At 46.4% G+C, this 12543-nt stretch overlaps 1 protein-coding gene across 1 annotated transcript in view; it reads left to right on the forward strand.

Moving 5' to 3' along the window:
- LOC126100364 (protein yellow-like) overlaps window positions 1-12543 on the forward strand; it is a 73638-nt gene that overhangs the window by 18553 nt on the left and 42542 nt on the right. The window contains exon 2 of the mRNA XM_049910974.1: window positions 3700-3990. Coding sequence (XP_049766931.1) covers window positions 3700-3990 — 291 coding nt within the window. The remainder of the gene's footprint in view (window positions 1-3699; window positions 3991-12543) is intronic.

A 12543-nucleotide genomic window follows, 5' to 3' on the forward strand; every position in this document is an offset into this window, starting at 1 on the left:
GTCTCATCTGTATATCTATTTTCTTTTTGTAAATTAAAAATTAGAAATGTTCAGAATGTAACAGGATGTACAAATTAATTTGCGTCGTGAATGTATCATGACTCGTTCCACATCATTGCGAACTATCGTGCAAAATGATCCATTGTACATGTAGCTAACTAACTTCGCAATGTCGTCAATACGTTGGAAGAGTCACTCACGGTCAGAACAGTCTCCTGCGTAGTTGTGAGAACATTATGTAAGAGCTACGTGCATTCAAACCTGGGCTGATTGTTGGTGCTCGTATGATGAGTTCTTCCGTAAGCAAGGAAGCCGAAAGGATTGGTGTTTCAAGCGGCGTCTATCGAAGGTTTATACCGCATGCAAGGAAAGCGGCAAAACATCATTGCTCTAAGCCAGAACGCCCAAGAAAGCGTGCTTTGAGTGATCGTGACAGACGGTCTTTGAAGCGGGTTGTGACGAAAAATAAGGGGACGACAGCTCCAAAAGTCACTGCCGAAATTAACGTCGCACTCACGAACCATGACGGCACCAAAGCAACGCGAAGGGAGGTCCATGAGCAGAAACTGCAAGGCGAGCTGGAATTTCAAAACCACTCATCAGTGGTACAAATGCCCGTAACGGCAGAAAGGGGTGCAGAGGCCATAAAAGCTGGACAGTGAAGCAGTGGAAGATGTTATGTAGTCGGATGAGTCTTGATTGATACTGTTTCCAATTTTTGACCGAGATGTCATTGGGCTGGATCAGTCTTGTTTCACACTATTTCGAATTTGTGGCCACGCTTACGTCCCAAGAGTGGATTATGGCGGGTGTCCGGTGATATTTAGGTTCAAAAATGGCTCTGAGCACTATGGGACTCAACATCTTAGGTCATAAGTCCCCTAGAACTTAGAACTACTTAAACCTAACTAACCTAAGGACATCACACACACCCATGCCCGAGGCAGGATTCGAACCTGCGACCGTAGCAGTCCCGCGGTTCCGGACTGCTGATATTTAGGTCAGCCATATCATACACACATCAAAAAAAGTTTTGCATCACCACGGTTTCCAGAATTCCTGAAGATAGACGTTGACTGTGGATGTTGTACCACAGACACAGTCCCTTTGACTGTTCGGAGATGTAACTAAACCCTCCGAAAGATGTAAACAACCATGCATGAGCAGCGCCTATTAGACGGAGGGGGTGCGACAGCCGATCTGTTCCAGTCATTCCACCAGGAAGGAGGTACACGGTTCGTGTTGTCTGTAGTTCAACCATGCCTAGGTCGATACCGCTGTTCTATCACGTCCGCATTGTTACTTTGTGCCAGGAACGGCTCTCAACAAGGGATGTGTCCAGGCGTCTCGGAGTGAACCATAGCGATGTTAGAAGGTAAGTCAGCGTTGGCCGAGCGTTGGCTGAGCTTCCTTCTAATTTTATTTATCCAATGGTGGTATGCACACAGCACTCCATGGAGTCGCCAATCAACAAAGCGATGTTGTTTGGACACAGAGGAGATATAGAGAGATGGGAACTATAAATGACATGACTCGCTGAGGCCGCCCAAGGGCTACTACTGCAGTGGATGACCGCCACCTATAGATTATGGCTCTGACAGCATGTTGAATAATGCTTTTCGTACAGCCACAGGACGTCTTACAACTAAAACTGTGCACAATAGGCTGCATGATGCACAACCACTACCGACGTCCATGGCAGGGTCCATCATTCCAACCACAACACCATGCAGCGCGGTACCTATGGGCCCAACAACATGCTCATAATTGGCATCACGTTCTCTTCACCGATGAGTGTCGCATATGCCTTAAGCCAGACAATCGTCGGAGACGTGTTTGGAGGCAACCGGGACTGGCTGAACGTCTTACACACCCTGTCCAGTGAGTGCAGGAAGGTGGAGGTTCATTGGTGTTTTGGGATGGCATTATGCTGGGCTGACGTACACCACTGGTTATCATGGAATGTGCGTAACGGTTGTATGATACGTGAATACCATCCGATAGTGTAACCATACCGGCAGCATATTGGCGAGGCATTCGTCTTCATGGACGACCATTCGCGTCCCCATGGTGCATATATTATGAATGACTTCCTTAAGGATAACGACATCACTCGACTACAGTGGCCAGCGTGTTCTCCAGACATGAACTCTATCGAACATGCCTGGGATAGATTGAAAAGGGCTGTTTATGGACGACATGACCCACCAACCACTTTCAGGAATCTACGCCGAATCGCCGTTGAGGTGTGGGACAGTCTAGACCAACAGTGCCTTGATGAAGTTGTGGATAGTATGCCACGGCGAATACAGGCATGCATCAATGCAAGAGGACGTGCTACTGGGTATTAGAGGTATTGGTGGGTACAGCATTCTGGACCACCACCTCTGAAGGTCTCGCTGTATGGAGGTACAACATGCAGTGTGTGGTTATCAAGAGCAATAAAAAGGGCGGAAATGATGTTTATGTTGATCTCAATTCCAATTTTCTGGAAAGGTTTCGGAACTGCCTGAACCGAGGTGATGCAAAACTTTTTTGATGTGTGTAGCATTCCATAGGTCCCATGGTTACTCTGCTAGGTCACATTATTGACAAGGATTATGTGATCATTTGGCTGATCATGTCCATGCCATGGTAAGATGCTCCCGAATGGCGATGCTGCATATCAAGACGACAGATCCTTACACAGCTCGCATCGTCCGGGTCGGGTTTTGTGAAGCTGCGGACGAATTGTCGCATCCCTCCTGACCACCACATTCACCATATCTCTTTGCGGTCTACTTCCGAGAGAAGCGTGCTTGATCGCTATCCACCTCCATCGTCCTGCCACTATTTCTCAGGAAGAATGGTGTACTTAAAAATCATGTAGAACACACATTTATCCATTCCGAGAGTGGAAGATATACCCGGGTGATCAAAAAGTCAGTATAAATTTGAAAACTTAATGAACCGCGGAATAATGTAGATAGAGAGGTAAAAATTGACACACATGCTTGGAATGACATGGGGTTTTATTAGAAAAAAACACTCCATATTGCTAGACGCATGAAAGATCTCTTGCGCGCGTCGTTTGGTGATGATCGTGCGCTCAGCCGCCACTTTCGTCATGCTTGCCTCCCAGGCCCACAGACCTCAGTCCGTGCGATTATTGGCTTCGGGTTTACCTGAAGTCGCAAGTGTATCGTGATCGACCGACATCTCTAGGGATGCTGAAAGACAACATCCGACGCCAATGCCTCACCATAACTCCATTCATGCTTTACAGTGCTGTTCACAACATTATTCCTCGACTACAGCTATTGTTGAGGAATGATGGTGGACATATTGAGCATTTCCTGTAAAGAACATCATCTTTGCTTTGTCTTACTTTGTTATGCCAATTATTGCTATTCTGGTCAGATGAAGCGCCATCTGTCGGACATTTTTTGAACTTTATTAGTTTTTTGGTTCTAATAAGACCCCATGTCATTCCAAGCATGTGTGTCAATTTGTACCTCTCTATCTACATTATTCCGTGATTTATTCAGTTTTCAAATTTATACTGACTTTTCGATCACCCGGTATTTATTGGCAATGGTAATGAGTTGTGGTCTTGTTGCTTCCATATTTTTGTGAAGGCTATATGTAGTTTAGTACCTCAGGACTCTAGAGCCAATGTGGGAATCGGAAGTAACGTATAGGTGATGCGTCCGTTTGCAGTGGTGGTGCTGCTGTGCGTGGTGCTGGTGGGGGCGGCGACCGCCGCAGACGCAGACGCCGGAGGCAGCGGCGCGATGCGCGAGGAGTTCGCGTGGAAGGAGTCCGCGTTCGCGTGGCCGGACGAGGCGTCCCAGCAGCGGGCCGTGGAGGCTGGCCGCTACGTGGTGGGCAACAACCTGCCCCTGGGGCTGGCCCGCTGGGGCGACAAGATGTTCGTGACGGTGCCGCGCTGGAGGCACGGCGTCGCCGCCACGCTCAACTACTTCAATCTCACCGAGGCCCGCCAACAAGGTACGTAGAGAACCGCTGCGCCGTCCTACACAGATGTGAAAAAGTCACGGAGGGCGGCAATATGGTATACACAAAGTATAAAAGCATAGTGGCTTGGCGAAGCTGTCATTAAGGTCGCGCGACGGGAATTAACAGACTTTGAACGCGGAAAGGTAGTTGGAACTAGACGTATGGAACATTCCATTTTGGAAATAGTTAGGAAATTCGACATTCCGAGATTCACAGTCAAGAGTGCACCGACGAAACGAAGTTTCTGGCATTGCCTCTCACCATGAACAATGCAGAGGCCGACGGTCTTTTTAGACCTAAAGCAGAGGCGTTTGCGTAAGAGTTGACTGTTAACAGAAAAGCAATACTGCGTGAAATAACCGCAGAAATCAATGTGGGACGCACGAGGAGCAGATCCGTTAGGACAGTGTGGCGAAATATGGCGTTAATGGACTTTGGCACCGGCCGCTGTGGCCGAGCGCTTCTAGGCGCTTCAATTGGGAACTGCGCTGCTGCTGCGGTCGCAGGTTCGAAACCTGCCTCGGGCAGATGTCCTTAGGTTAGTCAGGCTTAAGTAGTTCTAAGTTCATGCGACTCATGACCTCAGATGTTAAGTCGCATAGTGCTCAGAGCTCAGAGCCATTTGAACCTTTTTTTGGGGGGGGGGGGGCTATGGCAGATGACGGCTGACACGGGTGCCTTTGCTAACATCACGACATCGCCTGCAGCGTTTCTCCCGGGCTTGTGACCATATCGGTTGAACCCTAGATGATTGAAAAATCATCTTGGTCAGATCAGTCTGGATTTTAGGTGGTAAGAACTGATTCTGAGGTTAGCTACAGGGAGACGCGAATAATATGCTACATGCACAAGAGCCAGAGCAAATAATAAGAGTGGAAGACCAAGAACGAAGTAATGACGGAAATAAAGGAAAGGTTCAGGAGTGGAACTAAAATTCAAGGCAAAAGGACATCAATGATGATACTGCTGTCCTCAAGGAAACTGAAGAAGAATTACATTATTTGCTGAACCGAATGAACACTCTGTTGAGTATTGAATATGGACTGAGAGTAGAGAGAAAGTAATGAGAAGTAGAAGTAATGAGAACATCGGGACAACATCAGGACTTATGGTCATGAAGCACATGAAGTTAAAGACTTCTACTACCTAGGCAGCAGAAGAACACATGACTGAGCTAGCAAAGAGGACATCAAAAGCAGACTAGCACTTGCACAATGAGCATTCCTGGCCAGGAGAAGTCTACTGGTATCAAATACAGCCCTTATTTGAGGAAGAAGTTCCTGGGAATGTAGGTTCGGAGCACAGCATCTTGTGGTAGTGAAACGTGGACTGTGGGAAAACCGGAACAGAAGTCAATCGAAGCGTTTGAGATGTGGTGCTACAGATGAATGTTGAAAATTAGGTGCACTGATGAGGTAAAAACAAAAAAAAGAGAGCTGATGGAGCTGATGGCAGGGTTTGAGTTGGGGCAGACCTCATGAAGCCGTGGACGCAAGTTATCAAGAAGGCTCTGTGCAAGCTGGTTGTTGCTCCATAATGGTGTGGGCTGTGTTTACATTGAATGGACTGGGCGCCTGGTGATCTACTTTAATTCGCAGGATGCTACTCAAAAACAATTGCTTAACTTGAGTTTGATCACAATAATGGCGGTAGAGTACCGCGATAGTGCGAAAGCACGCCGCAATAGGTAATTGCTGTATTTCTCCAAGTGATGTATTTAATAACTCGCGTCAACGCTGTAGATAGTCTAAGCGACAAATTATTAAGTTTTGATAATAACTGCCGTGTTGGCTCATGGAGGTCTGCACCATCAGTCGACGGTGGACACAAACTGCCACCACTGATGCATCCGTATCACACCGCTTCGCATTACCCAAAGGACAAATGGCACTGTACTTGCATCCTGGTTTCATGCTTCACTTTCGGTTTCAGCAGTGATCTTTCACTACAGAAATTTATCTCAGTCACTCAAATAATGTTTTCTCAGATGAAATTTGGAGGAAAGGCAAAAGTTTGTGTATTCGTGGCGTAGACACCCATCTCAAGGGCTGATCGTTGTTCACCCATTGAAAGCAAAGATGAAGCTGGCCATTGTTGGTACCAGTCAGTCTTGGTATTTTCCGCAAATGTGCAATCTTCAAGGAGAGGAAGAGGGATTTCCTTATAGCGAAGAAAAGTATTGTTAATAGCAGTTCAGGTTACGAATTATCATCTACAGTGGAACGAGACTTAAGGCTGAAGACTACCGCCTTCTGGGATTGGTCGACGGCACGTCGTGCAGGCGCAGATAGTGGTCGGCGTGACGACGCGTGACTGAACAGCGGCGGCCGGGGCTGAGCGTGGCTCTCCCATCCTTGACCAGGTGCCGTGAAACTCGGACCATCGTGCTGACCCCAGTGTCGTCAGCCACGGAAAGGTCGACAAGGCAGTAGTGGCTGGCATTGGCAAGGCTACTCTCTCAGCTCGGCATTGACTAGAGAGGTATCTTGACTCGGTTCGATAGAATAGGCTTCCGTCTCCGGTAGTCTTCTCTGAGGCTCCAACTGGACAGAACTCTCTCGTAAAGTGTTGTCCTTACATCTCTTCTCAATCCCATGATTTGACCATTGCACTGTTCATAGTACATTCTCCAGCCAATAATGCTTTCGGAGCTACAAACGAGTGGCTTTCACCACGTCTTCTCGCTGCAGTGTGCTCATCCGCCAATCGAATCCTCCCAGAAACACATTAAAATTGGTATTCCCGTATTCCGGAGCCGCTTCATTTTTGCAGTGCGGACACTTCCTTCTAGGATGACCAGGTTCCCATCTACGCGCTGTTTTCTAGCAGAATCTTTCGTGTACTTATATCATCCTGTTCTAGCCGTTTTCCCGAGATGAACGTTATCTGTGAACGACAGCCTGAAGCGCCATGCCAGATTCAAAAATGGCTCTGAGCACTTTGGGACTTAACATCTGAGGTCATTAGTCCCCTAAACTTAGAATTACTTAAACCTAACTAAGGACATCACACACGTCCATGCCCGAAACAGGATTCGAAACTGCGACCATAGCGGGCGCGCGGTTCCAGACTGAAGCGCCTATAACCGCTCGGACACTTCGGCCGGCTGCACCATGCCAGCAACGGGAAAGTTTCAGGAAGACCTGCTCACGTCGTAGCGATATGCCTTTCTCTCCAACGAATTGCTGTTGTCGTACAAAGTAACATGCCATTGATTGGAATCAAATCATACACAAATAGAAGTACACTCATTACCACTATATACACGTATTTCTTATCCAGCAATGGAATATGCTGATGCAGGTTACGCAATTGTAGTATCAATTTTGAAAAAAATGCCAGCATCAGTTGCGCTTCTGAGTTAAATAGTACTGAAGTTACATAATCAGGCCATTGCGCGTCCAAATTCAAACGGCCCGCCAAGATACAGTTAGTGTCAATTGTTCTCATAGCGTAGATGAAAGCGTACGAGACTGCTCAGCCTTTAGCTCGGATTCGAACCTCACTACCGTCCCAGTTTTTGTATCGCTCTCTTGTCCGATTAGGCGACACTGCCCCTGTCGAGACGCTTGTACACACAACAAAAAAAGTTTTGCATCAACTCGGTTCCCAGAACCCCTGAAGATAGCCGTTGACTGTGGATATTGTATCACAGACACACTCCCTTTGACTGTTGAGAGATGTCACTAAACCCGCCCAGAGATGCAAACAATCACGCATGAGCAGCGCCTATTAGACGGAGGGGGTCCGACAGCCGATCAGTTCTAGTCATTTTACCACGAAAGAGGTACACGGCTCGTGTTGTCTGTAATTCAACCATGCCTAGGCGGTCAATACCGCGGTTCGATCGTGTCCGCATTGTTACTTTGTGCCAGGAAGGGCCCTCAACAAGGGAAGTGTCGAGGTGTCTCAGAGTGAACCAAAGTCATATTGTCCGGACAGGGAGGAGATACAGAGAGACAGGAACTGTCGATGCCTCGCTCAGGCCGCCCAATGGCTACTACTGCAGTGGATGACCGCTACCTGCAGATTATGGCTCGGTAGAACTCTGACAGCAACGCCACCATGTTGAATAATGCTTTTCGTGCAGCCACAGGACGTCGTGTTACGACTCAACTGTGAGAAATAGGCTGCATGATGTGCAACTTCACTCCCAACGTCCGTGGCGAGGTCCATCTTTGCAACCACGACACCATGCAACGCGGTACAGATGAGCCCAACAACATGCCGAATGGACCGCTCAAGGTTGCCATCACGTTCTCTGAACCGATGAGTGTCGCATACGCCTTCTACCAGACAATCATTGAAGACCTGTTTGGGGGCACCCAGGTCAGGCTGAACGTCTTACACACACTGTTCAGAGAGTGCAGCAAGGTGGAGGTTCCCTGCTGTTTTGTGGCGGCCTTATGTGGGGTCGACGAACGCAACTGCTGGTAGTGGGTGGCACCGTAACGGCTGTACGATGCGTGAATACCATTCTCCGACCGATAGTGCACCTATATTGGCGAGGTATTCGTCCTCATGGACGACAGTCATGCACATCTTGTGAATGACTTCATTCAGGATAACAACATCACTCGACTAGGGTGGCCAGCATGTTCTCCAGACATGAACCCAATCGAACATGCATGGGATAGATTGAAAAGGTCTGTTTATGGACGACGTGACCCACCAAACACTTTCAGGGATCTATGCCAAATCCCCGTTGAGGAGTGGTACAATCTGGACCAACAGTGCCTTGATGAACTTGTGGATAGTATGACACGACGAATACAGGCATGCATCAATGCAAGAGGACGTGGGTGTTAGAAGTACCGATGTGTACAACAATCTGGACCACCACCTCTGAAGGTCTCGCTGTATGGTGGTACAACATGCAATGTGTGATTTTCATGAGCAATAGAAAGGGCGGAAATAATGTTTATGTTGATCTCTATTCCAATTTTCTGTACAGGTTCCGGAACTCTCGGATCCGAGCTGATGCAAAACTTTTTTTGATGTGTGTATTTGAGCACGCAGCGGCCTCATTGGCTAACTTCAGTGCTAATTATCACGGACACGGCGAAACATATCGAATTTTTTTCTTAACAATTGTTTCTCAGCATAACATACTTTGCAAAGCCCTTACAAGCTTCTCAGTCTGTTTCTGACAACCCTGTATAGCTGGATAATGGCCTTTGGATCTGAAACCAACCGTGGATTTGAAAAAAGGAATGCAACTTACGTTGTCATTTTATTCAGAAACATGTAAACGTTTCTGTCAACGGATACAAAATTGCTTCATCGTGAAATAAGAAAATTACTATTGTGTCCCTCTCAAGCTCACTACCCATAACTTTTCTTATATCCTAATTACAGGGAGAAACAAGATGCCGCTGTTGTAAGAGGTGTCAAAACTGGAGGGTGTTAGGTCATAGGTATGGTAGTGAGAAACAGAGAAAAAAATGGTTCAAATGGCTCTGAGCACTATGGGACTTAACATCTGTGGTCATCAGTCCCCTAGAACTTAGAACTACTTAAACCTAACTAACCTAAGGACATCACACACATCCATGCCCGAGGCAGGATTCGAACCTGCGACCGTAGCAGTCGCGCGGTTCCGGACTGCGCGCCTAGAACCGCTAGACCACCGCGGCTGGCTAGAAACACAGAAGAGTTTAATAATGTAGGAGAGCATAGTATGTAGCACTGATGAGCAGTTGATTTGCTGATACGCCTGTATTTAACGTAAAAACATATTCCTGATTCCTGTCCGCTATCTATTCGCTCGTATGAACCGCATGATCACGATGCTCCAAGGAGTTTCTTTATCACAAGCGGCCGACGTGTTGTAGCGGACATGAAAATTGACAGGCTGAGTCTTCGAGAAGGGTCTGTCAGCAAATCAGTTTCCGCTCCGTTTCATAAAAGTGTGTGCGCCCGTTTATCGTCAGCATCAAGTGGCTATGAGTCCACTGTCGAAGGTAACTAAGGCCCAGGACAACAGCAATGGTAAACGTAATTTGCGGTGTTTTTACACTTAGGAATTTGGAGTGTTGATGCTGGGAGCGGAATGGTCGACAGTTGCTATTCTGTTTCCTCAGGAAGAAACACTTTATGCAAAAATTCTTATCAAATTCGCAACATTCTGTTCCCTAAATTTCCTCTACGTGTCAAATATTTTATACAGACGACGAAGATACAAATACCAAAGCACGAGTGACACGAAGACATTGTCCTCTTAAGAGGTTCAAAATGGTTCAAATGGATGTAAGCACTATGGGACTCAACATCTGAGGTCATCAGTCCGCTAGAGTTAGAGCTACTTAAACCGAACTAAAGACATAACACACATCCATGCTCGAGGCAGGATTCGAACCTGAGACCGTAGCAGCAGCGCGGTTCTGAACTGAAGCACCTAGAACCGCTCGGCCACAGCGGCCGTCTTCTTAAAGAGGAACGATTGATTATACATTAACGCACTTCATAGTGAGCAGTGCTTGAGAATGGCGTAACAGGCAGAAATTGCGATTGTGGTGAATAAACACATTTATTGGCATTTATGAAAAAATGTTACATTTTAGGAACGGTAAAGGGCGTCAAGAATTTTTGAGAATATTAGCTCCTGTAGAAGAAAAGAATTGTAGCAAATGAGCTCTACAGCGCGGCGGAAGTTGATTTCTCATGATAAACTGATGGAGTTCCCTAAGGTGCCAATTTACTTTTATTTTATAGAGCGTTATCAACAACTGATGATTTCGAACAGATTGTAAAAATTCGATCATATTCAGCTACCCTTACGATTCTTATGAGGCACAGAGAACAATGCGGAGAATGTTCCTACAACATTTTTGTATGTCCATCCTTATGACTGGAAATTTGAGCGATTTCTGATGTTCATTTATGCAACAAAATGGAACACTTATAGCTGTCCTTACGATGCTACTTATTATATGGCTACCAGATTCGGTGCTTCACTACAACACCTTCAGGCCTTAACGGACGCTGAAGGAGTTAACACCGAATCATATACCCGATTCCCTCAGTGGCCAACATCCATGAACTGATTCTCGCAGACTGTTAGTAACAACGATGTTGTGTCTCCCGCCGTCTCCTCAGTTGGTAGTTACAGGTAGTCTGCGAAAACCAGTTCATAGTTGGCCAATGACGCAATCGTGTATATGATTAGAGTTAACTCCTTCAACATCAGTTAACGCTAAAAGATGGAGTACTCAGGCACCGAAACTGGTAGCCGTGTAGTAAACAAATCGTAAGGACGACTATAGGTATTCCATTTTATTACGCTCCTATAACGTGTCTAGCATTGGAAGCAAGGTAGAAGAAGGTTCCTGGCAGATTAAAATTGTGCGCCAGACCAGGACTTCAACCGTGGACTACTGGCTAAGCTACTCAAGCAAGACTGTTGACCTTTCCCCACAGCGTTATTTCCGCTTCCAGACTTCACGGAAGTTCTCCTGCATACCTTGCAGAACTGGCACTCCCGGAAGCAAGGAAATGAGCGCACAATGCGCTGCAGAGAAAAATTTCTTTCTATGAGCAGTCCCTCAGACTATGTCTGCGCTGTTTCCTTTATTACGCAAAGTATGCGGTAGAACTTAATGAAGTTTGGAAGTTGGATGAGGTACTGGAGGAAGTAGAACTGTGAGGGCGAGGTGTGAGTCGAGCTTAGGTAGCTCAGTCGGTGCTGGCAGCGTAACCCAACGTTTTCGGTCAGGCGCATGAGACATCTGCCCAGAACCACCGACGAAGAAACAGATCGAGGGAAAGAAAAGTCGGTAGCGCATTTGCTCGAGAAAGGCTAAGGTTCCGGGTTCGAGTCCTGGTTTAGTACACAATTTTAATCTGCCAGGGAGTGTCATATCACTATATATTCCGTTGCAGAGTGAAAATAGATTTTGGAAGATTCAAGAAGTTTCTTTCTTTATGTATCTATATACGGAAAACTCTGACTGAGTGGAGATCGAGAAGTGACACTAGTGGAATTTTGCGGTACTAATAGTGTACATTACTGAATATGACGATTGATTGGTGTACTCCAGTGCTGGGAAATCTCTCTCAGATTTTTAGAATATTCGTTTCTGAGGTGCTTTTCTCCTATCAACGTCTAATGATCACGTTATCAAATGTGAATACTGACAAGGCAGTGAACACTGTTTTATATGCTGCTATAATGTTTCTCCTCTACTGTCCTTTCCGAGAACATTACCAGGTGCCGCTGTAAATGTGGAGAAAAGATTGACTGTAGTCCTCCTCTCACCTGTTTAACATGACCGGTTGGCGGAATGATTTAAAAACTATGCACAGACCGACGTAATTGAAATGCAATGTAATTGTTAGGAGTGTAGGTCACATTACAATACCTTGACATTACCTGCGTTCTCGGGTATCAGAAACCTCTGCGTTCCAACTTAGTGAATGTTGTTACTAGAGAAAACCTGTTAGGCGTTCGCCATTGTCTTGATCTGCTCGTCGAGGTGAAAAGATAAATAGCAGAGAGGAGAAGGCAACAGATGCTTGCTGCATTTGTGTTCGCGCATATGAAAG

This window comes from Schistocerca cancellata, chromosome 9, assembly GCF_023864275.1.
Source record: "Schistocerca cancellata isolate TAMUIC-IGC-003103 chromosome 9, iqSchCanc2.1, whole genome shotgun sequence".
NCBI classification, from domain to species: Eukaryota; Metazoa; Arthropoda; class Insecta; order Orthoptera; family Acrididae; genus Schistocerca; species Schistocerca cancellata.